This window comes from Cynocephalus volans, chromosome 17 (assembly GCF_027409185.1).
Source record: "Cynocephalus volans isolate mCynVol1 chromosome 17, mCynVol1.pri, whole genome shotgun sequence".
Classification (NCBI taxonomy): Eukaryota; Metazoa; Chordata; class Mammalia; order Dermoptera; family Cynocephalidae; genus Cynocephalus; species Cynocephalus volans.
Genome location: NC_084476.1, coordinates 44,293,133 through 44,318,437, shown reverse-complemented (window position 1 = coordinate 44,318,437; position 25,305 = coordinate 44,293,133). Strand labels below are relative to the sequence as shown.

The 25,305-nt window shown below is 40.0% G+C and overlaps 1 protein-coding gene across 1 annotated transcript in view; it reads right to left on the bottom strand.

Annotated features, from left to right (window-relative positions):
• Window positions 1–6,200: 6,200 nt before the first annotated feature.
• LOC134365599 (dnaJ homolog subfamily B member 5-like) overlaps window positions 6,201–25,305 on the bottom strand; it is an 82,724-nt gene continuing 63,619 nt past the window's right edge. The window contains exons 7-8 of the mRNA XM_063081694.1: window positions 6,566–7,167; window positions 6,201–6,413 (exon numbers count right to left, since the gene is read on the bottom strand). Coding sequence (XP_062937764.1) covers window positions 6,201–6,413; window positions 6,566–7,167 — 815 coding nt within the window. The remainder of the gene's footprint in view (window positions 6,414–6,565; window positions 7,168–25,305) is intronic.

The following is a 25,305-nucleotide window of genomic DNA, read 5'->3' as shown; positions in this document are numbered from 1 at the left end:
TTTTATACGTTTACTTTAGTTTTACCGTAAGTGATGAGGATTTGGCTTTCACAACAAGCCCCACTTTCATCCAACCATCATTTTATAATACTTATTTAATAATTTTGATTAAATCAGTGTTTGCAATTTACATTATTATGACTTTGTAGCTACTGTTCACTGTTGTAGCAAGTAATATTCTTTTTTTTTTTTTTTTTTTATCTTTTTCGTGACCGGCACTCAGCCAGTGAGTGCACCGGCCATTCCTATATAGGATCCAAACCCGCAGCGGGAGTGTCGCTGCACTCCCAGCGCCGCACTCTCCCGAGTGCGCCATGGGCTCGGCCCCCAAGTAATATTCTTTATGTTTATTTTCCTGCACAACATTTGATTTTACCTGCAGTCAGTAATTTTTTTTACTGTTTTTACTCATATGTTCCTTTATTTACATATAGTCTGTATAGCCTGTTTAATACTTGTCCAGAAACACTGAATAATAAACACTTGCATTTTACCGTGAAGGAATCCTTCCTACAATGCTCCTGGCACTGTGTCACAGCTGTCGTACAGCAACTTTGATTTTCTGCTCTCCTGCCTGGGAATCCAGTTTTCTGGATCCAATGTTTTCACTTACTTTGGCATTTTCTCTCTCTCTAGTTTTGGTAAGAACACATCAGCAGTGGCTTCCTGAGACAGAGTGTATGGGAGCTAACGTTTTTGAGACACTGCTTCTCTAAAAATATTCCTTCGTCACTCGTATTAAATAGTTTATTAGGTTAGCAGATTCATTTTTGTTAAAATTTGGAAGGTATTCTTTACTGTCATCTTCCTATGCTGCTGGGGAGAAGACCAGTGTCTTTCCAGTTCTCCAAACATTATGTACGTGCTCTTTTTGTATTGACACTTGTATTTCTCTTAATCCTTGGTGTTCTGAAACGCCATACTAATGTGCTTTGCTGTGGACTTGTTTATTCTCTGATCATGGCACTCATGGGCCCTTTCAATTACAAAGAGCAGTCTTCTTAGCTCTGAGAAATTCCACTGAAAACATTTTTAAAATAATTTTCTCTCCGTATTGTCCATCTTTTTGGAAGTCAAAATTAAATGGGTATTGATTGTCTTGTAGACAGACTACAATTATCCAAATTTTTTTTATCTCCAATCATTCATCATTTTATCTTTTTGTTTCTGTTTCCTAAAGATTCCTTGAATATTATTTTCAAAGCCTTCCATTGAAATTTTCAGTTTGAGAAAATCATTTTCAATTTTCCAAAGCACTGTCTTTTTCATTGAATGATCACTTTTGTGGTACTTTACTACTGATTAAAACAAGAAGCATATTGTGTTATCTAATAATAGGCATTTTTCTTTTTAGGGTTTTTTTTTCCCTGCTTTCTTTAGTTTCTCCTGCATTCTGATTTTGGTTCGGTGATTTAAATCTCCATCTTTCATTTGGAAGGCCTTTCTTAAGTATCTGGAAGTTCAGCATTACGTTCACATTTAAAATTAAGTCCCTAAATGTATGCAGTCTTCGTGCATATAGCAGGTTGGTGGTTCATTAAAATAAAATGGTTACAGCTGATCTGCTTTTTCTTAAGGGGACGCCAAATATCAGTTTCTTGGAGTCTTTCTTCTGAGACTCTTCAATTTCTCCTGCCTGTATTTATGGGCAGGGCTGCTAGAATTTCTGGAACAAGGTATAGGAACGGTGATCAGCATAATTCACAGGGTATTTGGGGGAATTACATGGGATAACGTATGATATCGTCCTTGGCAACTAATAAAATACTACAGATAAATGAGCTTTACCATTATTCCCATTGAATTTGGCATTATGTACTCATTCTTGGAGGCATTAAAGTCTAATTAATTTTCTCTCTCAGTGGGTTAGAAGATGTTGATTTCTACCTTCAACACGCATAACCTAGTCTTTTGATTTCCAAGCATGAAGTACTTACCTGGGAGGAGCTATGATGACAATATGTTTTCTCTTCTCAAAAATGTTACTCTTCTCTTCCACTTTTTCCTAATCCTGCTGAGTGCACTCCATGTATATGCAGGGGCCTAGGGTAGCCTGGGGTGGATAAGAGAAAGGACCTCATAGGCAAAGAATGTTTAAGAAAGCCATAGGATGGGCCGGCCCCGTGGCTCACTCGGGAGAGTGCAGTGCTGGTAGCACCGAGGCCGCGGGTTCGGATCCTATATAGGGGTGGCCGGTGCGCTCACTGGCTGAGTGTGGTGCAGACAACACCGCGCCGAGGGTTGCAATCCCCTTACCAGTCAAAAAAAAAAAAAAAGAAAGCCATAGGATGAGAAGGGAATATCTTCCATAATGTCGGAGATATGGGGAATACATAAGGACAGTATGATGCAGGTGTTCCTGCCCCTGACAGACCTACCATGCCTTCCTGTCCCCATTCTGCTTCTGACTGCAGCTTCCTCCTTCCATCTCCTGCAGCCTCTTGGACAAGCATCTTGGAAAGCACAGATTTTGTCAAGACACCTGCCGTGGTCCTCGGCCTGACGCCCTTCCCCGCCCCAACACACACAACCAGCCCAGCAATGACCACTGAGCCGCAGCAGGAAGGGCCCTGGGGTGGTGGAGGGCAAGGGCTTTTGCCACACCCCCCTGACATCTGCACCCAGCCGGGCAATGACAAAGCCACTGCTGGTAACTCCCTGGTCTCCTCTGTGGGAATGAGGGGGATGCCACATGCCTCAATCCCACTCTCCCTTCCTCCTTCTTCCATCACATTTCCTTCCCCTTTCCCCTCTCCCCCTCTCTCCAACTGCTACACAACAACATCATAGAATGTAAAATAATATTAATTAAAAAATTAATACATGAAAATTAAATTTAATTTAAAAAATAAAAAACAACTTTTTCTTTCAAAAACAAAAAAAGACACCTGCTGTGAGGTACGTGCATTTGCAACCACAAGAGCTGACCATCTGCTGCTCGGCAGGCCTGTGGAAAATGCTGCTCTCTCTGGTTCCCTTTGGCTTCCAGAGCTTCTCTTACTGTGTCATCTCAAATTCTGGCCTCCGCCCTCTCTTCAAACCCTCTGAAAGACCAGTAGCTGCACCTGTGCCTGAGATCTCTCCAGCTCTTACCACTGTACTCTGGTTCCTACAGAGACGCAATCACCAGCATCTATATGAGAGTCCTCTCTAATACTGGCCTCGGTAACAATCTCTGGACATGAGGGCCCTATGGAGAGCCATTGTCATTCACAGCACTTCATCTCATCTCTGTCTTCTTCTACCTCATTTCCCCTCCTTTTATTCTACCCTAATTTCCCAAGGGCCCCCAACCCCTATTGTGGTTTTTACCGCATCACTAGCCCTACCCCTACTGCCTCTCTGCCCTTGGTCCCACATTCCCTCTCCCGTTTTTCCTACTCATGATAATGAAGAGGATACTTTATCTCTCCTCTGCTCCAGGGCACCCCTTGCCACAAGTTTGCTTTCTTTTTTTTTTTTATCACCCCCACCACTGGCTGTGTATGATCTTTTTCTCCAGGTCTTTTCTGTAACTAGATCTGGACTCCCTATCTCTCTCCTTTCCAACCATCACCCATAGGAGCCTCTCTGTTGCCTAAGCAGATGTGGTCACTGGACCCAACTGCTCCTGCATCACTGGCTCCATGACCTCTTCATGTCGTACTGAAGACTAATTCTCAGCTTGATGCCTAAGACCAGGCAAGCCTGGAAAACATAACTGGGGGACCCTTAAAGCCAGAGGAAACAGCCATACTGCCCAGGCCAGTGAATTACCTGAGACCCTTGTAAGGAAGTCCCAACCCCCACACCACCAGTTCCTACAACAGGATGGACAGGTTTCTACAAGAAAAATGGGGGGGAAAAACCAAGATTTTTGCAGTGGCTTCAGTCCCAGAAAAGAGATATGGGTCAGGAAGGGCCACTGCAAAACTCCAAGTCAGTACCAGCCCCCACGCAGAGCCCAGGCCGAGGTGAAAATAGAGCTGATGTTATGTGATCTGGTGATCCTGAAGCTCAGGGCACATGCAAGTCTTGGGCCTGTTCCTGGGGAAGCCACTGGAGTTTAAGCAAAGACCTCCCACATGCAAGGAAAATCAGAACAAGGGGGAGCAGCCCAGGCAGGTCTTTACACTGGCAGTCTTGTGACAAGTCACTCTACCTAGATCAAAGAAAAGGGACAAGTGCTACATCAAGAAATGATCAAGCAGGCTCAGAGGGCCAGCATTGTCCCAATAGAGACAGCAAGGTGAGAAACATCACCACAAAATTGTCAGATTCAAAGTTCAGCAAATGCATCGGAGTCAATCCCCTTCCACATCCTCCAGAAAGCCCATGTCCACAGCCAAGTCCCATCAGCATGAGCCAAGAGCCAGATTCTTCGGACCACCCTCCCCGTGACTCCAGGCTTTGTCTTTGTAGATATATGTCACTGAGTCAGCTGGAAGTTTCTTCTCCATCCCCTCTGACGAGGATGTCTAGCAAAGAAATGTTTCCATACCATTAGAGAAAAATCAATTAGTCCATATGCCAGCACATTTTATGAAAAGAAAGGTCTTTGTTTCTCATTGAGAGGGATTTTTATTCTCCCAAAATATGGTTGTTCTTCTAATAGCCAAGCGCTGTCTCTATCTGTGCTGTGTTAGTGGCATAAGGTTAGAGAATCCCAAGAGTCTGGGCTTACCGGAAGGGAGGGATCAGCTCTAGCTTACACTGAGGCCCTGCTGGGGCTTCTCAGTGGTGACCAGAGCCCTGCACGGAGGTTGACAGTGGCACTGCTCACCCACCCCCATCCCAGTCTCGTTGCTCCTGCTCAAATGTCCAATTTGTAAAATATTTTGATTTTTATCATAAGAGTATCAAAAGAAAAATACAGAAAAAAACACCTTAAATTATTTAGGGGCTTTCCAAAGTGAAAAACGATAGAGATACCACCCTGGGACAGACTTTCTCCTCCTCCCTCACAGCCTTGAACTCTATAAAGCTGTAGGGGCGGGCTGAGCCCGTGGCGCACTCGGGAGAGTGCAGCGCTCCCGCCGCGGGTTTGGATCCTATATAGGGATGTCCGGTGCACTCACTGGCTGAGCGCCGTGCGGGCGACACCACGCCACGGGTTGTGATCCCCTTACCGGTCACAAAAAAAATAAATAAATAAATAAATAAATAAAAGCTGTAGGGGCAAGAGGATTACAAGGCCTCATACTTCTGGAAATCCCCCACTTACCTTCCAAGAAGGGTAAGAGACAAGTAAGTTCATTTCTCATACAATTGGGAACTGAAAATTTGGGGGTGACCAGGCCCTGCATTCACAACAATGGAGAGAAACTGTGACTCTAAATGTATGGTGAGTAACATTGTCCACATGAGCCCCTTCCCCTCCTGATGGAGGCTGGGGAGCCCTGCCCTGTACCTGACCACTTAGCTCAGCCTTACTGACATTCTGTAGCAGTTCTGCAGGTTCCCTCTCACTACCCTCATCCTCTAGAGCAGCAGGAATAGAAAACTTCCAGCTCTGCAGTGTGTGGGCAGGGGAGTGGGCTGGGAGGCTGCTGTGGCTCCTCCTCACCCTCCTGGCCCCAAGAAAATCTCTTGCTCAGTGGTCCCATTCAAGGTTACCTTGAAGCACTTCCTCTCCCAGCCCCAGAGAAGGCTCAGACAGGCTAGTGTGATGGGTTCATTTCTCATACAATTCACATTTCTCATACATTCAAAACACATACAAAGGTATGTGATGTGTGTGGAGTTACCTCGGCCACCTGACTGCAGGACACTCTGGCCTCAGGGTGGAATGAGTGGTAAAGCAGTATCTGTTGCCTTCTGCTCTCCCTGTCAGGAGGCCGAAGGGAAGGGAGAACAGTGGGAAAGTCTTATCTTAGGAAGGCCCAGAGGCAAACCAGGACAAGCTCTTATGGACTTGGATGAACAATCTCTCTGTGTTTTCATGTCATCCTCAGGTGGCTCTTCACCAATGGAACGTGAACTGGATTCCAAGATTTAGCATGAAAATTGCCGTTTGCCTGGGCTGGCTCTCCTTACCTATCTCCTTCTCCAGGACAGTCTCACTCCAAGGTGGGTCAGGCACAGAAATTTTTGCCTGGAAATTGTGGGAATTTTTTGCATTTTAAACGTTGCCAACATCAGAGAACACAGGTCTGTGCACGCATGAGGTAGAGGTTTGTCACTATAGCTGCAATGGATCCTAAGCTGGCTGCAGGCATGGCCTAGGAGCAGGCTAAGTTCTGTTTAAGGACTTGTGCTTGCATTTCACTACGGAAAGTGATAGTGAGGTCTCCCCGCTGGGGGGGCACCTTGGGGAAGGGAAGGCCCTCCCCACGGAGTCTCTTCACGGTGCCTGGCTTGATGACATCGTTAAAGGGCAAAGGGATCACTCGGCCGTCAATGGTGGGAATGTTCACGGTGCAGCCACACAGTGCCTGGGGAAAACGAGGCAGAGTGAGAAGGTGAGGTAGAGTGAGAGGGAAGGGAGGAGGACGATTGAAGCCGGGAAGAATGCGCCAGCTGGTGGCAGGGAAGGGAACGTCCCTGTCCCCCTCCCAGCACGAGCACACAGCCTGACTGGGCCCACCTCCTTGAGGCTGATCAGGGCGCTGTAGAGCACGTTGGTGCCATCTCGGCGGAAGTGCGCGTGGGGCTTGTCCTTGAGCACGAAGACGATGTCGGCGGGGATGTTGTCAGGCGTGGCGTCGCCCTCTTTGGGGAAGGTGATCTTGGTGCCTTCCTTCCAGCCGCGCTTGATGACGATGTGCAGGATCTTGTCCTCGGTGCGCACGGTCCGCCCGTCGGGGTTGAGGCGCCGCCGGGTGATCTTCATGCGCTTGGTGGAGCCGTGGTAGATCTCCTCCAGCGACACCCGCAGCTCGTGCACCACGGGTGGGTCCTGCACCTTGCGCCGAGGGTACAGCGGCTCTGGGGCTCGCCTCGGACCCCTGCTCAGCCCATTGAAGCCAAAGCGACCAAAGGCGCCAAATGGGTCCTCATCTTCATCCACGTCCATGTCGTCTGGGTCAAAGCCACTGAAGGGCCGAGTGGAGCGGCTGCTGGCAAAGAAGATATCGAAGGGGTTGGAGCCACCAAAGAAGGAGGCAAAGGTGGCGTGGGGGTCCCCATGAAAGGTGTAGTGAAAGGAGCCACTGGAGCCACCTGATGTCCCACCGCCAGTCTTCAGGCCTAGAGGGGAGGAGAAGTTAGGGGCAGTGTGGCTCGTCCCAGCCCCACCCAGTCTCTTCCCCCTGCCCTCTAGCTCCCAGCTCATGGGCCTAGACAAGGAAGCAAACTTGAGCTCCCGCAGAGAGGGCCACGCTAACAGAGTAAGAAAAGCTTCCAGCAAGATTAACTTCCACTGTTAATTATACATTTAGTAATAATACACAACTTGAAGTTCAAAGAGGCTGGGTTGCCCAATAGGTGGAAAAGCCAGGTCTACAGGACTCAGAGGACGTGACTTCCAGTCCTGTAATCTTTTCTAGATACTCATGGCCTGAAGATGTTTCACAAAGCCTTAAGCGGCTGGCCTTATGTCACACTGCAAGTCATACCTGGCTCCCAAATCTTTGCTTATCTCCAAAGACACACAGGGTAAGAGGCAGTCATACAGGATTTGACCACACTGGGGGCTAGTAAGTGGCCTGTCCAAAATCAGGAAGCACTGGGGGACACAGGCCAAGGAGGGAAGCCACTCTCACTCTGCACCTAGCACTGTGTTTCTCCTTTCCAGAATCCAGCCAATATTAGAAAGCAAAAGAGCAAAAGCCATTAACCAAACATTGATGGAAGAGATTAGGAGCTATATCTCTTTTCTAAAGTTTTCAAATGCTTCGTACCTGAACACAGGGCTTGCTTGTGTTGAGTAACTCTAGGGAGCGTCTTTCACACAAGAGTAGTGTTCCAGGAGATGCCATTGACATAGAAGGCAACAGGATAGGTGCTCCCTGGAGTCAAGGGATACCAAGCCCTAACCTCAACCCCTAACATCCTAATATCAGGGAAACCAAAATTCATGAATAGGCTGGCAGCTTAAAGTTGAAATGGCACTGACTTATGTATTTGGGGAGTTAGTGTTTTAGTGTTCTTACTTTTCTGTTCTCTTGCCTTTGGACTTGCAATAGAATGGAGACATCTGGCTGAGATCAGAACAGAACAATTGAATTTTAACATTTTATCTGCCATTTTTGGAATAATCCTCCAAAGAAATTTCCTTAAAAGTTTTTTCTTTAGATACAAAATTCAAAAGTGCAAATAAACAGTACTGCAACAAAGTAAAAAAAAGAAAAGAAAAAAGCACTGCTGTAGGGTCCCTCAAACCCCACTCCCCTCCCCCTCCCACATTCTCTCTGTATCCTGACAGAGAAACACAGAGTGCCTTGGCCACTCTGTGACCTGGCCAGCAATATGTTTTCTTCTGCAGGCTCAAACCCAATCCGGGGCCTTGAACATTCCCAGGCACTGATAAACTTATTTAGGTTATTGCCTAAAACACTGAAAGATCAAACATGCCACCAAACTTGTAGAAATTAGCCCTGGCCCTGAGCCAAATTCCTTAAACTGCTTTATAAACTCCATAACCCAACTCCCTAAATGTGGACATACCTAGGGTCCTAGAACATCTCTTCTTTCACTGTTTATTGCTAGGACACTACAGCCCTCTGTATGTAAGCTCCCCTAATAACTGCTTTGGACCAATCACCCAGGCTTCCTTCTTTACAATCTGAACCAGCCCTATCTTGGGACAATTTGAGGCAGTTTCTTTTGGAAACTCCCCTGCCACTGCCTTGGGGACAACTATAGCCACAGGTTCAGCCAGAAAAAAACACCTGCCTATCCTACCTCACACTTGCCCGTGGGGTCAGTCTCCCTTGTTACATCAAGTAATAAGCCCATCTTCTTGTGACTATGAGTCTCTCTGGTGGTCTTTGGCCAGTGAACATCAACAGTAGTAAGTCACACGGTTCTCTGGAACTTTATAGTTTGCCCATCTACAAAAAGAGGACATTGGACTAGGCATAAGTCTAATACTCTCCAAGGGCCTTTTCACTTCTTTCATGTCATAGTCATAAAAGTTTGCTATTTCTATCCCTTTTCTGATTTTGTATATTTACCTAATTCCTGAAAAACTACAATAATGATTGTTTCTGTTTTTCACAAGAGACGATTTACAATAGTTAGCTCAAGCACTAAGCTAGAAAACAATTCTCCGGTGGTCTCAGTTAGAGAGAATGATTAACAGCAGCGTTCTTATATACTCTATACAAGGCTTTGAAGTCAGAAGTACCAGAAACCCAGATACATTCTATAAATAATCCTATAATCCTATATTCAGGCTTTATAATATTTTTCTTCCTCTGAGATTTTAACCATTTTATAGAAATTGAAGCATGATAGAAATTTTTTTAGAATGGCAGTTTATAAATTAAATGTGGTTGAAAGCAACTGAGTGATTAAGCTTCACTCATGCAGACAAAATGATGAAGCCAATAAATAACATGCAGCTTAATCATATTCTGACACACAGGACATGTCAGTTATGCATCATAATAATTACTTGATTTGGAAACACTTTTCTATCTTTTGTTGAAATTTAGCTGAAAGGATCATTTGGATTTAACAAGTTTTATTAGGGAATGAAGACCTGCCACCCTATAATTGAGAGAAATTTATTTAAATTTTAATGAAGAAAGACGTGAGAGGAAATGCTGCTAGTGAAGGGATGGTGTCCATATAGAATAATCAAATGAAAATTGACTGCCATAAGACTATGAACAAGAAGAGAACAGCAACATTGACAAAAGGAAATTCCTGCAAAAAAATAAGGAAAACAACTAGTAGGGAAGCGTCTCTTACTAATGTTGAAAGGGCTATGAATTAAGAATGATCTTTTGATTTGTGGAAGCAAAAACATTCCCTGGAAAATTGCTAAAAAGGCAAGAAGAAATCACGATAGAACAGCAGTGATGGGATCATTAAAGTGTTTCTAGAAAGTATACATTTCCTCATTTCAGAGACTATTTTAAATCATTCTGTCAAATGCACTTGCTACTGATGGTTTCAACAGTGGCTTTCTTCATTTTATTAAATAGGTGTATTGTATGGACAGCTGTGGGGCAGTATAGTTAGACTTAACAATCCCATTCTACTTACTCCTCTATAAATCACTTCCTCTTCCTGAGTAAAACAAAGGTCAGGACAAGGTAGTCGTTAAGATTTCTCCCAACTCTAAAATTATACTGTATGGGTTCAAGAAAAAATAGTACTGAGTAGCAGAACCTTGTCTACAAAAAGTGTTATTGCCAGTGGTATCTATTATAATTATTTATTTTTACTTTGGATCTTTCAAAAAAGAAACTATCTCAATAATAGCAGATTAGGTGACTGGGACTAACTCTCCTAAGTAGCAAAACTAGAAAATCTGGGGAAAGTTTTAAATCTAAGTTAGGACATCACAGAAACAAACAAGGTATTGAAGAATCATCAAGCCAAGGTCCAGAAGATGGAAATCCTGAGATGCAAGTGTGGTTTTTAGTATTGCTTTGTTCTTGGGGACATTTCCTGACTCAAGAGACAGTTGAAAAGTAGAGTGCCTGAGCAGTTCTTTCCAATGCACTGTGAGTCTAAGGGAATAAGAGCTGGAGTTTGGGACCCTCTGGGAAGGTGGAGACTAGTCAACTCCCATAATTTGGGGTGGTGCCCTGAGTGGCTGCATCCCAGGAGTAATGATGAAACAGAGGCAGACCGGCCCTTGTAATACTGATGCTCAGCCTCAAATTCTCTCAATGCCTGAAACTGGATTAACATTATTCCAAATAGATATTCACACAGTGTTTGCCAGAAGTAAGTAAAAAATGCTTTCAGAAAAAGGTAACATCATTTGAGGCTTGAAATTTTATCATCAAATAGCTTTTCCAATACAATGTCTGTAATGTGAGTGTGTGTGTATGACACCAAGGAGATGAGAATTAGAACAACAGAAACAACAAATAATAGAGATAGACCCATGGGTGCTCCAAATATTGTAATTAATAAGTCGGACACTTTAAAATATGTTTTATCAAGAAAATATAAAACAACATTGAGAATTTGGGAAGATAACTAGAAGTTATTTTAAAGAACAAAATAAAGACATAGCATATATGAAAAAGAACTCAAAGTCTAGAATTATAATAACATGATAACCAAAATTAGTAACTCAATTGACTAATTTAAAAGCCAATTAGATAAAGCTGAAAAGAGAACCAGTGAACTTGAAGATGCAGCATCAGACGTCAACAATACTAAAGCAAGAGATAAAAAAGATGGAAAACATAAGAGTGTGAGGACAAGAGGCATAATGTAATATCTCACATTTTTAGCATGACGATCAACATTGTAAATTCTTCTAGTAATTTAGCATTTTGAATCATTTCTGGTGCTATGTCTTCAAATTCACTAATGTTTTTTTCTGCAATATCTAATCTGCATTTAATCCCAAGAGTAGTTTCATCAGTTTGAGCATTTTTATATCTTCCATATCTCCTTTTGATTTGCTCATCTCTTCCTTCTTATACATATATATTTATAGTAGATGTTTTAATGGTCTTGTCTATTTATTCTGTTATTCTTGTAACTTTTAAGTATATTTATATTGAATTTTTAAGTATATATTGAATATTTCTATATTTCTTTTTTTTTTCTGGGTTATGGAATGAATTTTTCCTGCTTTTGTGCACAACTGGTAATTTTTATTGGATCCCATACATTATGAATTTTACATGGTTCTGTCATGGGAGGTTTGGGAATTTGTATATTTGTTTGTTTCTATTTCTTTAAATATTTGGGGGCTTTGTTCAGGAGTGTAGTTATACTATTTGGAATCAAACTGATACTTTAAAGGTTGTTTTTAATTTGTTAGAGTGGATCCAAAATGCCTTTAATCTAAACTTTACCCTACTACTAAGGTAGTACTAAGTACTAAGGATTGTACTCAGTACTTCATATGTTAGATGGTATTTCATTCTGACTGGTGGAAAAACAAACTATTCTGAACTTGTTACACCTATTATCTCATTTACTCCTTACAATAATCTTATGAGGTAATTATACTATCATTATTATCATTTTACAGATGATGAAACTGAGACAAAGAGACATTAAGATCACACAGTTACTGAGAAAGAAACTATGATTTGAACAAAAGCAATCTGGTTCCAAAGCTTTCACTCAATCACTGTGATGTTCATTTTTGTTGTTGTTGTTAATGGCAGCCAGAGAGCTCAAGAGCAAATTAGTAAGTTGATGTCAAAGTATTCAGAGTGGTATGTCCTAGTAAGTGAAAGAAGGCAGGGCTCACCCCATAAGCAGGCAGCATATGGAGTTCTAGGTAGGTAAGCAAACTCATATGTAGTCCCATATGAGTTTAAGGATGATAAGGTAGAAGAATTGTGAGGGCTGGAATGGGACTTGCCAACATTGAGAATCTCCAACATTCAAAGATCTTTTAATGCTCTACACTCTTCACCCTTTCAGTGATGCTTCCACCCATTCTAAATATCAAAGAACGATTGACAGACTGAAACCAGTCATTTTTGGTCCACAACAGGCAAACCCAAACTTGGTTATTCTCACTCTGTAATAGCTGAGAAAGTAAAAATGCTCTATGAGATCACCTAAGCAACATGTCAAGTGTAACAAAGTAAAACCACTACTCTAGAAAATAATTTGAAACTAGAACTCACAGTACTCTGGCTCCTGGTCCAGAGCTCTGGAATGTACTTTAGGATAAACAATAGCCTCAGAACTTAACAGGGCATTTGAAAAAGCAAAACACCCTTCTGTGTATATTTGATGATGATAACTGGCATACCTGACATTTGTGTTACACTGCAGAGTTTTCAACGACTCCGTTTGATGTGGTCAGCATAACAAACTCTCTTTGGTAATTGGATCTCTTTTTCCTGATTAACAAATGAAGAAATTGTGACTCATAGAAGTAAAGATCAAGTGTCTACATCTCTCAGCAAGAAGACTGGATTAGAACAATGCTTGGACATTGTGTTCTCATCCTTTGTGACGTCTTCATGATGATATTAAAGATACTCATCACTAGACCAAAATACAAATCTAAAATTGCTCACCCCTGACCATTCCAGCATTTCTTTTCCCCATGATATTCATTTGATGTTTCTCCAAAATGTAGACAATTGTATACATTTTAGACTTAAATATAATTTTTAAAGTTCAAAACTTGGATATTTTTGAGATGGTCAGTAAAGTTGATTTGAGAATCATGGTTTACTCACTGGCAAGTAGACTCTGAAGGACAGACACATGGATCAGATGTAAAACCTGGCACTGTTCTGCTTGCACATATCCACAGTGAGGCCAGCTGGGGAGGATTGAAGGACTGGAACTTCCTATTGATATTAGTTAGTTTTTGCTGCATAACAACAACAACAAAAAAAAACCTTTATAATTTGAATGGCTTTCAACAACAAATACTCATTTGTTTTTCCCTGAGGACTGCCTGGGGAGGTTCTGTTTCAGGAGACAGGTGGGTTCAGATCAGCTTCACCTGTCTTTCATTCTCAATGGACCAGCAGCTACCTGGAACTGCTCTTTTCAGGAGCAATGACAAAAGTGTAAGGTACAGAAGCAGAACCACATGATGTATTTAAAGGCCTCTTCTCAGACTGGAACATTGTCATAACACAATGTGATAGGAAAGGATACCCCTGCACACATACCTTCCAGTGAGATGTTCTGCGAAGTCACATGACAAAGACTATGGATGTATGATGGTAGTGCAGAGAGCGAGTGAAGAAACGGGAATACCATTCAATCTACCTCACTTTTTCTATGTTACGTTGTCAAACTAATTTTTAAGGTATCTTTGCATGGATGATGGATATCAGGGTCAAAAAGGGAATGAATTTAGGGGGCTTGACTCCTAATAAAAATATTGGCTTGACTCCTGCTCTACTTCTACTTTGTAACAAAGAGAATCAATGTGAAAGCCATCAGAACTCACTAATAGCTGATTATCATATGTACTGATTGTATCACTTCAAAAATTATAGTGCTTTTATACTAAAATCTCTCCCGGAATCTTAAGGGAAATTGTTCAATTTGAATAATGGTGAACCCTGGCAAAAGTCATTTAGATGCACATCTAGTGAAATTTAACATTTATATTACAGCAAAATTACCTATAAAGTTCAATACTGCACGAAAACTGCTCTGCTGTATATATTCCAAAACAAAGAGCACACTCAGAATTGGGTGTTCCATATCCATATCCATCAACTTACTTGCTTCTCAGAACAAATCACTCCACACAGCCACCACCTAGGGAACAAACAAACCCCAAATTCACATACACAAGCAAGAGAATTCAAATACAAAAGAGAAAGAAAGAAAGAGAGTCCTTAGATACTTTAATACTTTTATTTAGATACTTAATCCCTTTCAATTAAAAGATGCACACCAAATTGGACCAATCTCATCTTCTTCTGCTTTAAAAATATAAACTAAAAGTTTTAAATTCAAAAACTGACTTATTTCTAAATAACGATGTGTGGGATCTTGATGTCTTGAATCTATATTTCCTTTGTTGACTTCTCTCACTTCTCCTCTATGAAAGTTACTGACAAATTTTTATCTTTGGCTCTAACCTCTCTCCTGACCTTCATTTCCAATTGCCTGCCTCATATAGGTGGCCTCCTGGCTCCTTAAACTGAGCATGTATGTGTATAACCCAAATCTATCATCTCCACCCCTATAAAATAGCTTTTCATCTTGACTTTATCTTGTTTGCAATGACAACATTATTCTCTCAGTCATCCTCGGTCAGAATCTTGGAATTGTGCTTGACTTTTCACCCTTAATCCTCAGTTACCAATTGATACCTGTCTTATCTGTGTCAGCTACAATGCACCTGCCACTAACATTCCTATGCACCTCACTACCCCTGTGAACTGCTGAAATAAACTTTGAATGAGCCTCTTTATCGCCTCATGCCCCATTCCACTCGATCCTTGCATAGCCTTATCCAATTTACCTTCCCAAAGAAAGATTCTTTTACATCTCCACCTCACTATACACTTCCACAGGTGTACTTAGTTAAGCACTGACCCCTTCTCCTACCATTGAAAGGCTTCTAATCTCACCTGTTTCTACCCCACCCCCACCTACATTTCTAGCCTCCTTTCCCACTAATTTCTTGATGTACCCAGTGCCTTGTGCAAAATACACTGTTTACTCTTACCCAGTCTTCTTCTGAGCACATAGCCCTCTGGCATGCTGCTTCCTCTGCCTGGGACACCTTTTATTCCCCCATCTGAACCTAACACCATAGTACTCATCTTATAGTAGCTTTTTGAATCCCTCAAAATTCTAGAGTACAGCAGCAGGCTCCTGCAATAGTCTCCAACAGATTCCTTTCCTCTATCTTACTCCACTCTACTCTGTCTTTGAGAACTTCCTAAAAGTCAGTTTTGATCATGTTGCTTTGCTTAAAATTCTTCACTGGTTCTTCAGCCCTACAGTATTAAGTGCAAATCCCTTAATGCATTTGGTAAGGCCCTTCTACATACAGCCTTCTCCTGCCTTTCCTACCTCAACCTTCCCTTCTTCCTGTACAGCCTATAATAAGATCATGTCAATTCCACTTGTTTTCCAAAATTTCACAGTTTCCAAAGCTGGACACACTTTTTCCCTACTCCATGACCTTACAGGTGTGCATCTTCTTCCTGTCATGCCCTGCCTTGCTGCTGGCAGGCAAACTCCTCCTCCTTCAAAGACAAACCCAATCTCTTTCTCAAAGTGGTAAATCTGAGCTTCTACCCTGTCAATTACTGTCCCAATCCTGCTTCCATTATTTCTTCTTTATATTGTTTCACCATGTAGCACTCTACTCTACAAACTATGAACTTGTTTTGCCTCCCTGGCTGAACTGTGAGCCCTGTTACAGCTCTCCGGTATATAACAAAGCCAGCAAGTATATGTTGATTGCAGAAAATACTGTAAGTATAGATAAAATACACAGGATCCCTGAGGGAGAAAAACAATCCTGCAGAGAGAGAGATTCATTAATTCATTCACTCGTTCATCCATATATCCAGTATTGCATACATACAGGCCCTGTATCTAACCATCTTTTAGATCAAAAAACAAAGATTATCTGTCCGAGTGCCCATAACAAGGTACATCATGCAGGCACTGTCCTCTATCAATCTTGCTTAAAGTATGACTTTTTCTGTGCATTCTCCTAGCAGGTTAGGGTTTATGGGGCAACCCACTGGTCTTAGACACCTTTTAGTTTTTTTCCAGTCAGTGGTGTGCTCAAGCCAATCACAGTTTCAGCCAACCTGGCCTTAAGATACTTTGGTTTTCAAGGAAGATGTTGCCTACCTCCTACAGACAGAGTTCAGAGTCTGGGAAGTCCAAAGTCCAGGGAGTACATCTGGTGAAGGTCTTCTCAGTGGTGGCTTTACAGCAATGCAAAGGTTTCACATGGCAGAAAATGGCTGAGCAGAGAAAGAAAGACTCTCACGTGCTCTCCTTTTACAGCCCTCAGGCCCACATCCTGACCACCATTATTAATCCATTTATTAGGGCATGATCCTCAGAATCTAATCACTTCTCCAAGGCCCCACCTTTCAATTACCATAATAGGATTTCTCACCCTCAACAGTTACAGTGAGGATTAAGCTTCAGTGATTCTGGGGTGCCATTGAATCCACTGCATGGGCCTACACAGTGTGTCTGCTGTGCCTGATGGAGAAGGTGACAGTAAAGTAGAGTGAACATAGAAACAAATTTTCCTGGTGACTTTTTTGCTGAACTATTTGAAGGTAAGTTGGAAACATGATGTTTCACATCAAAATATTTCAGTGTGCATCTCCCAAGTAAGGACATTCTCTTCTGTATGCATGCATTAGAGTACTTACTTAGTCACATCATATAATTTTTTCATTTTGCATTGATACTTTCATTTTGAACCAAAATTATATTACCCAATTCAACCATTCACTTTATTTGTGAGATTTTTCTTTGGATGACACATGACTGTGTTAAAACAAACATTCACTTCCAGTGCTTTAAATGTTTTTTGTGCTGAACTGATGGTGATCCTTTATTGAGACACAATTTCTCCGTCTTGTAGTCTTTCATTGTCCTCTGCTGTGATTGAATGTCCCCCCAAAATTCACTGAAGCTTGACTCCCATTGTAACAGTGGTAAGAGGGTGGGTAATCTGATTATCGTATTTGAAAGGTGGGGCTTTAAGAGGTGATTGGATCACGAGTCCTGTGACTGGATTAGTCCATTCATGAGGTAATGGGTTAATGGTTGAACAGGATATCAGGTAGTGGTTCTGATGGCTTTATAAGGAAAGAAAGGGAACCATGTTAACTCAATCATGCCATTCTTGACATGTGATACCATGCATTGCCATGGGACTCTGTACAGAGACCCCACCAAGGAAAATGAACTAACATGTCCTCCTTTGATAATTTTTTTCTCTCTCCCAAAAATCTTTAGTCCATACTCCTCTTCAGAAGTTTTGTCATGAATTCAGTTGCCTAAGCTGAAATATTAGGAAAAAGAATTGTCATATTTTATTGCTGCGTGTCATTTATAAAGTACATAGTTACTGAAGTATGTAGGGAGATATAATTATAGCTCTTATATATACTAGACTGTCTTCTTTACAATATATCCTCTAGAATAGACTATATCTAACTGAGGGCAAAACTTCAGTATAAATGTGTGGTGACCTTATGACCTGGTGAAGGTAATTTGGGAGGATGGCAAAAGCCATTGTTATTGGTAAACAGACATAAGCTTAAATACCAACCCGGACATTACTTTTTTTTTTAAATTGAAACATAATTAGTTATACATATTTGTAGGGTACACAGTTGACTATCTGTACACAATGTACAAATCTGGATAGCTGGCATGTTCTTCATTACAAAATGTACTCATTCTTTGTGTCCATTAACCAACCTTTGTCCATTAACCATTCTTTGTCTCCCTAACCAACCCTAACATTTCTGAAATAATCTCAACTCCTATAAACAGTCACAGATGAAAAATAGGGATGGTAACACTACCACTGTAAGATTTAACGACATAATCTATATAGGCAAAGCACCTAACATGAACTCTACACAATGTCAGCCTCCTTCTCCTTCTCTGTCTCTTCCTTGGTGTTTCCCAAAGAGACCATCCCCAATGATAACTCCAACAAAGAGAGCTTTGCCTCCCCTAAAATCTTCATTCCTTCCTCACAGGAGGCTCAATTTGGAAGTCTCATTCACAAGTAACAAAATAACAGGTAACAGGAGATCATTGTAGAGACAGATAATTGTTTTATTTGAAACATGTGAAACAAATTACCCTACATTTTCATTAGTAAAAAACATTTAATCAAGATTTCATTTGCTAAAGCAGGCAAATAATACTGCAATCATCCAGAACAATGAGAAAGGAGGCTGCATTATGTAAGGAAATGTCTTATCCCGACTAGTTTGATCTAATGCATCTAATGCAGCAACATCTAAAAATATATGCATCAGAGACTTCCATTTCCGGCAAAAGGTAGTAGACATATTTTTCACTATTCCTCCTACTAAATACTACTAAACACCTCAACATTATATATAAAATAAACACAAGTAGACTCTGAAAAAAACAAAAAAAGAAGAAAGACTAGTTAGAAACAGCAAGACTAGAAGAACAACGCAGTGATAAGTCCCCTGTTTTTTCTTTAAATATCCCAGATTTAAAACTGAAGAAGCTGGCAACCTGGAAACACCAACAATTACAAAAAAAAAAAAAAAAAAAAAAAAAAAAAAAAAAAAAGCTCCCTGCACTTTTCATGTCAAAGGACCATGTCAAGGGCAGCCTAGGAAGACTTTTAGGTAATAACACTCTATTGCAGCCTAATACCAGATTAAAAAACTGTGACCCCATGCCCACTTATACCAGCAAAGAATAAGTGAAGAGCATACACTTCCACCCTTGGGAGTCTATAACTAGGGGGCCCCAACACCCCACTGGGGTGATGTCAGAGAAGGCAAGTAGGGAGCTGAGACTTTCATCCCCACTGGCCAGGAATGAGGCCATCGCTCCTACTTCCACCCCTACCCATGGTGTCAGTGGAGACCGTGGGGGCATTCTGGCCTTCTACCCATACCAAGCAGTAACAAACCCAAAGCATACATGAGGAAGAAGTTAATAAAGATAGAAGAAAACCATGAAGGAGAAACAGAAAAAGAATAGAGAAAAATAAAAGAGCTACACCTTTGAAAATATCAATGCAATTATCAAACCTTTAGCAAGCGTGACAAATTAAAAAGAGAAAGAGAGAGCAAGAAGACACAGATTACCAACACTGGATATTGAAAAGATGCCTGAACACATCTAAAGGATAAGGAAATATTACAAACGACTCTACACACATAAATTTGAAAACAGACAAAACTGATTAATTTCTTCAAAGATACAAGCTATCATAATTCATCTGATATGAAATTGAAATCTTGAATAACCCTATAACTATTAAGGAAATTAAATTTGTAACTTAAAAAACTACTCAAGAAGAAATCTCCAGGACCAGGCAGCTTCACAGGAAAATTTCACCAAATGTTTAGAGAGTAGTTAACACCAATCACCAATCCCACACAATAATTCTAGAAAATAAAAGAGGAAGAAATACTTCCCAATTCATTTTATAAAGCTGGTATTATCCTTACACCAAAACCAGAAAAAGACAGTACCAAAAAAGTAAACTACTAGTACACCTCATGAATATAGATGCAAAAATCTTTAACATAATATTAGCAAGTATAATTCATCAATATATAAAGAGAATTATAAACCATTATCAAGCAGGATTTATTCCAGGGAAGCTAGACTCGTTCAATATTTGAAACTCGATCAATGTAATACATCATATTAGCAGGCTAAAGAAGAAAAAATTACATAATCATATAATGACTCAGAAGAGGCAATGACAAAATTCAACACCCATATATGATTTTTTTAAAAAAACTTTCAGAAAAATAAGAATGAAGGGAATGTCCTCAACCTCATGAAAATCACCTGCAAAACTTGCAGCTAATATTATACTTAAAGGCAAATACTGAAAGCTTTCCCCCTAAGATTAAAAGTAATGCAAGGATGTCTGCTCTTACCACACTCATTCAACATAGCACTGAAAGTTGAAGCCAGTGCAACAGGCAAGAAAAAGAAGTAAAAGGCATGCAGATCATAAAGAAAGAAGCAAGAACAAACATCAAATTGTTGGTGAAGCTTGAGTGGAAGAATGACAAGATCACTATGCTTTACAAAAAGTTTATGGGGACAATGACCCGAAGAAATCAGCAGTTTACAAGTGGAAAAATCATTTTAAGACAGGACGAGACGATGTTGAAGATAACGTCTGCAGCAGCAGACCGTCCACATTAATTTTCAAGGAAAAAATTAATCTTGTTCATGCCCTAATTGAAGAGGACTGATGATTGACAGAAGAAACAATAGCCAACATCATAGACATCTCAATTGGTTCAGCTTACACAATTCTGACTGAAAAATTACAGTCGAGAAAACGTTCTGCTTGATGGGTGCCAAAACTGCTGTGCCCAGATCAGCTGCAGACAAAAGCAGAGCTTTCAATGGAAACTTTAAACAAGTGAGATCAAAATTTTGAAGAATTTCTTCAAAGAATTGTAACAGGAGATGAAACATGACTTTACTGGTACAACTCTGAAAACAGAGCACAATAAAAGCAACAGCAACCAAGAAGTGGAAGTGACCCAGTCAAAACAAAAGCAAAGGTTATGGCAACAGTCTTTTAGGATGCTTAACGCATTTTGCCTTTTGGCTTTCTGGAGAGCCAAAGAACAATAACATCTATTTATTCTGAGACTGTTTTGAGAAAGTTAGCCAAAGCTTTAGCAGAACACCTTCATCAGAGAGTCCCTGTCCACCATGACGGTGCTCCTGCTCATTCCTCTCCTCAAACAAGGACAATTCTGCAAGAGTTCCAGTGGGAAATCATTAGGCATCCACCTTAGAGTCCTGATTTGGCTCCTTCTGACTTCTTTTTGTTTCCTAACCTTAAAAAATCTTTAAAGGGCACCCATTTTTCTTCAGTTAATAACGTAGAAAAGACTGCATTGATGGGGTTAAATTCCCAGGACCCTCAGTTCTTTAGGGATGGACTAAACTGGCTAGTATCATCACTTTAAAAAGTGTCTTGAACATGATGGAGCTTATGTCAGGAATTAAAGTTTATATTTTTTATTTTTATCTTTTCATTCCATTTTTCTGTGGGTTTTTGAAGTCCCCTTATATTTCTACATGTTAGCAATGAACATGTGAACGTGAAAATTAAAAATTCAATACCATTCACAGTTTCTTTAATAAAATGAAATACGTAGGTTTAAATCTAACAAGACATTTGGAGGATATGTATGCTGAAAAGTGTACTATACTGATAAATAAAAAAGGAGGAAAGAAGGGAGAGAGAGAAGGAGGATGGAAAGGAAGGAAAGGAAGAAAAGGAAATGAAGAAAGAAAAAAGGGAAAGAAGGAAGGGAGGAAGGGGAAGGGAGAGAGGAAGGAAAGATAACTAGCACATTCATCATTGCAATAACTTATCATTTCTTTGTGATGACAGCATTTGAGCTCCTCTTTTCTAGCCATTTGAGAACATACAATAAATTATTGTTAATTATAGATGCTTGGCACTACTTACACCACTAAAACTTATTTTTCCTATCTCTGATTATGTATTCATTAACCAACCACTCCCTATCCTGCCTGTCCCCTTCCCTTCCCAACTTCTAGTAACCACAATTCTACTCTCTACTTCTATAAGATCAACTTTTTTTTTGGTTCCCACATATGAATGAGAATATGCAGTATTTGTCTTTCTGTGCCTGACTTATTTTACTTAACATAACATCTTTCAGGCTCATCCATGTTGCTGCAAATGACAGGATTACATTTTTTTGTGGATGAATATTATTCCATTGTGTATATATACCATGTTTTCTTTAACTATTCATTTGTCAGTGGACATCTAGGTTGATTCCATATCTTGGCTATTGTGAATAGTGCTGCAGTAAACATGGTGGTGCAGATATCTCTTCAGTATGCTAATTTTCTTTCCTTTGGTTCATTGTGGGGTCGTATGGTAGTTCTATTTTTAGTTTTTTTGAGGAATATCCATACTGTTTTCCATTATATAACATTTTTGAAGTGACAAAATTATAAAAATGGAAAACAGCTTAATGTTTGCTAGGAGTTAAGGAAGGGGTTTCGGTGGAAGGGAAGTTGGTGTGGCTATAAAAGGCGCAACACATGGGATTACTTGTGGTGGTAGAAATGTTCTATATCTTGACTATATCAGTGTCCATCTCCTAATTATAATATTGTGTTAATTACTGTATAATAGTTCTGCACTATGTTACTTGGGGGGATATTGAATAAGGGGTATAAAAGACCTCTCTGTATTATATCTTACAATTGCATGGGAATCTACAATTATTTCACAATAAAAAGATTATTTAACACACACACTATATATGTAGTTTGTCAAGAGCCATGTCTTTACTCCTAGTAACTCAGATGTTCATTAAGCTTGTAACCCTGAGCGTGGACTCGGTTCTTTATACCCAGGTTGCTATGACTAAACTTGGTTAGCTGTATGATGGACGAACATTGCTTTGACTTTGAACTAATATCACTGGAAATGTGATCAGCCTTGATAATCTGTAGAGCTCACTAAATATTTGTCACCCAATTTAGCTTTTCTGGTGGTGGTTCTGATGTGATGTCATCTCCTGAACCAAATCAGCATCTCAGCAGTTTGCTCCTGCATCAGCTACCATCCTACCCCAATCAATGGTTGTCAAACACAGCTGAATGTTGGAATTGCAGAGGAGCAACTGATTCAATCAGTTGGGGTGAGACTCAGGTGTCAGTACTATTTAGAAGCTCACCAGGACATCCATATCCAGCCAAGGTTGGAAACCACTGGTCCAAAACAAATAGAAAAAAACCCACAATCACATTGAAAAGAAAATGATCAATATTCACAGATTTAAAAAAAAAAAACAAAGATTACGTGTTATAATGGTGAATATGCTACTTATCCTTCTTTGATCATCACACATTATACGCAGATATTGACATTCAACTCTGTACCCCCCACAAATACGTATTACCAATTATGTTTCAGTAAAAAGAAAAGAAAAAGAAAAGGCAAGATTGGCAAGGATAATAAGAAACCTTCATTCTTATTCACTGCAAAAGAAAGAATAAAATAATTTGAAAATTTTTCTGAAGAGCAATTTGATATCTATAGAAATATTCATAGAAATTAATCTAGCAAGTCTTCTGCTTGCAATCTGGGCTAAGGAAAAAATCATGGATAAGTAACAATATTCAGCTGCATACTGTTAATTGCCACATTGGTTATAATAGGCCAAAACTGGTGACAATCTAAATGCCCAATAATGAGAGAGTGGAGAAATAAACAACTCCATTGTACATTAACATCATGGAATATTACAAAGTCATCAAAAATAGAATTGTAAAATAATATGGAATTATATGGAAAGATGTGAACAACACAATGAAATGTGAGGAAGAAATAGATTACTAAACATCATGCACAGTGTGGTCACATTTTTGTTAAATAAGCATATATGCATTTATACATAAAAATAGACACCAAACTGTTCTCACTGGTAATTTCAGGATTACTGTTATTTCTTTATGTTTTCCCATATTTTCTTTCTTTTTTTTTTTTTTTTTTTTTTTTTTTGGTGGTGGCTGGCCACAGGGATCAAACCCTGGACTTGGATGTTATCAGCACCACACTCTAACCAATTAAGTTAACCGGCCAGCCTGCACATATTTTCTAAAATCTCAAAATATACAAACACTACTGAGAAAAAATAAAATAATTAAAGTTCTTATTTTAAGAAATGTATACCAAGAAAATGGCCAAATCTATGCTAACATACATCGATGAGAGACATGGCCCAGCATCTATTCTGAGACTTCAGCCAGGGAGAGTCAAGAGTGAATGAGGATGTTGCTGAAAGCCCTGACTACGAAGTGAAAATCGAGAGATAGCCAAGGTCCTGGGGGATGAAAGTAGAGGCATCATCATGAAGACAACTCCAAAGAATTCCAAGATGCTCTGAGTAGCATCATTCTCAACTGTCCTTAACAAACACTTGCACAGGCAATAGCTCTTCTCCTATAGCCTAACAGCTGCCTGACTCTTCATCAGCCATGTGGGATACTTTTCTCTGTTTATTGAGTGCCATACTATGTCCAAAGCACTGTTGTAAGGTGCTGAGACTCCCAAATGCATCTGATTTCTCAAATGCTCTGCAGTCTAGAGCAGAAAAATTGCATGAATAATACCAAAAGTTCCTTATACACTTCATTCAGATTCACCAAATGCTAATATTTGGCCACATTTGCTTTATCATTGTTTCTCTCTCCCCCATATACATGTGAATAATTTTTTCTTCACCATATGAGAATAAGTTGTAGATATCATACTTCAGTATATATTTTCCAAGAACAAGGATACAATATTATTGTCAATACAAACCTTATTCAATTTTCACCAGTTGTCTCAATAATGTCCTTGTTTTTTAGTATTTTTTTTTTCTCTTCCAGAATCCAAGACAGGATCACACATTACATTTAGTTTTCATGTCTCTTTAGCCTCCTCTAATTTCCCTTGACATTTTGAAGTGTATAGTCCATTTATTTCAAAGAATATTCCTCGACTGGACATTTTCTGATCTTTCTCATGGTTAGATTCAGGTCATAAATTTTTGGCAGGAATGCTGCATAAGTGATGCTATGTCTTCCTTGGTGTATCACATCAGAAGGTACATGATGTCAGTCTTTCCCACAGAGTTCATCCACAAATGTCCAAAGCTAAATAGACCCTTACAGCTACAATATTCGCAATATATTTTTAGCAGAAAAGTTTAATATTCCCCTTTCTCCTTTTAAATGTGTTTTGCTTAAAAGTGAATATTAAAAAAAAAATGAAAACATATGTTAACATAGCAACCTGTACATGATGTTCACAGCAGCTTGATTTGCAATAGTCAAAAACTGTAAACAACTCTGATGCCCTTCAGCTGATGAATGGTTGAACAAACTGAGGCCACACATGCCTTGGAATACTATTCCGAAATTTAAAAACTGAACTATTGATACACTGAACATATTAGATGAAGCTCCAGGGAATTACACTAGGTAAAGAAGGCCAATGCCAGTGGATTGTAT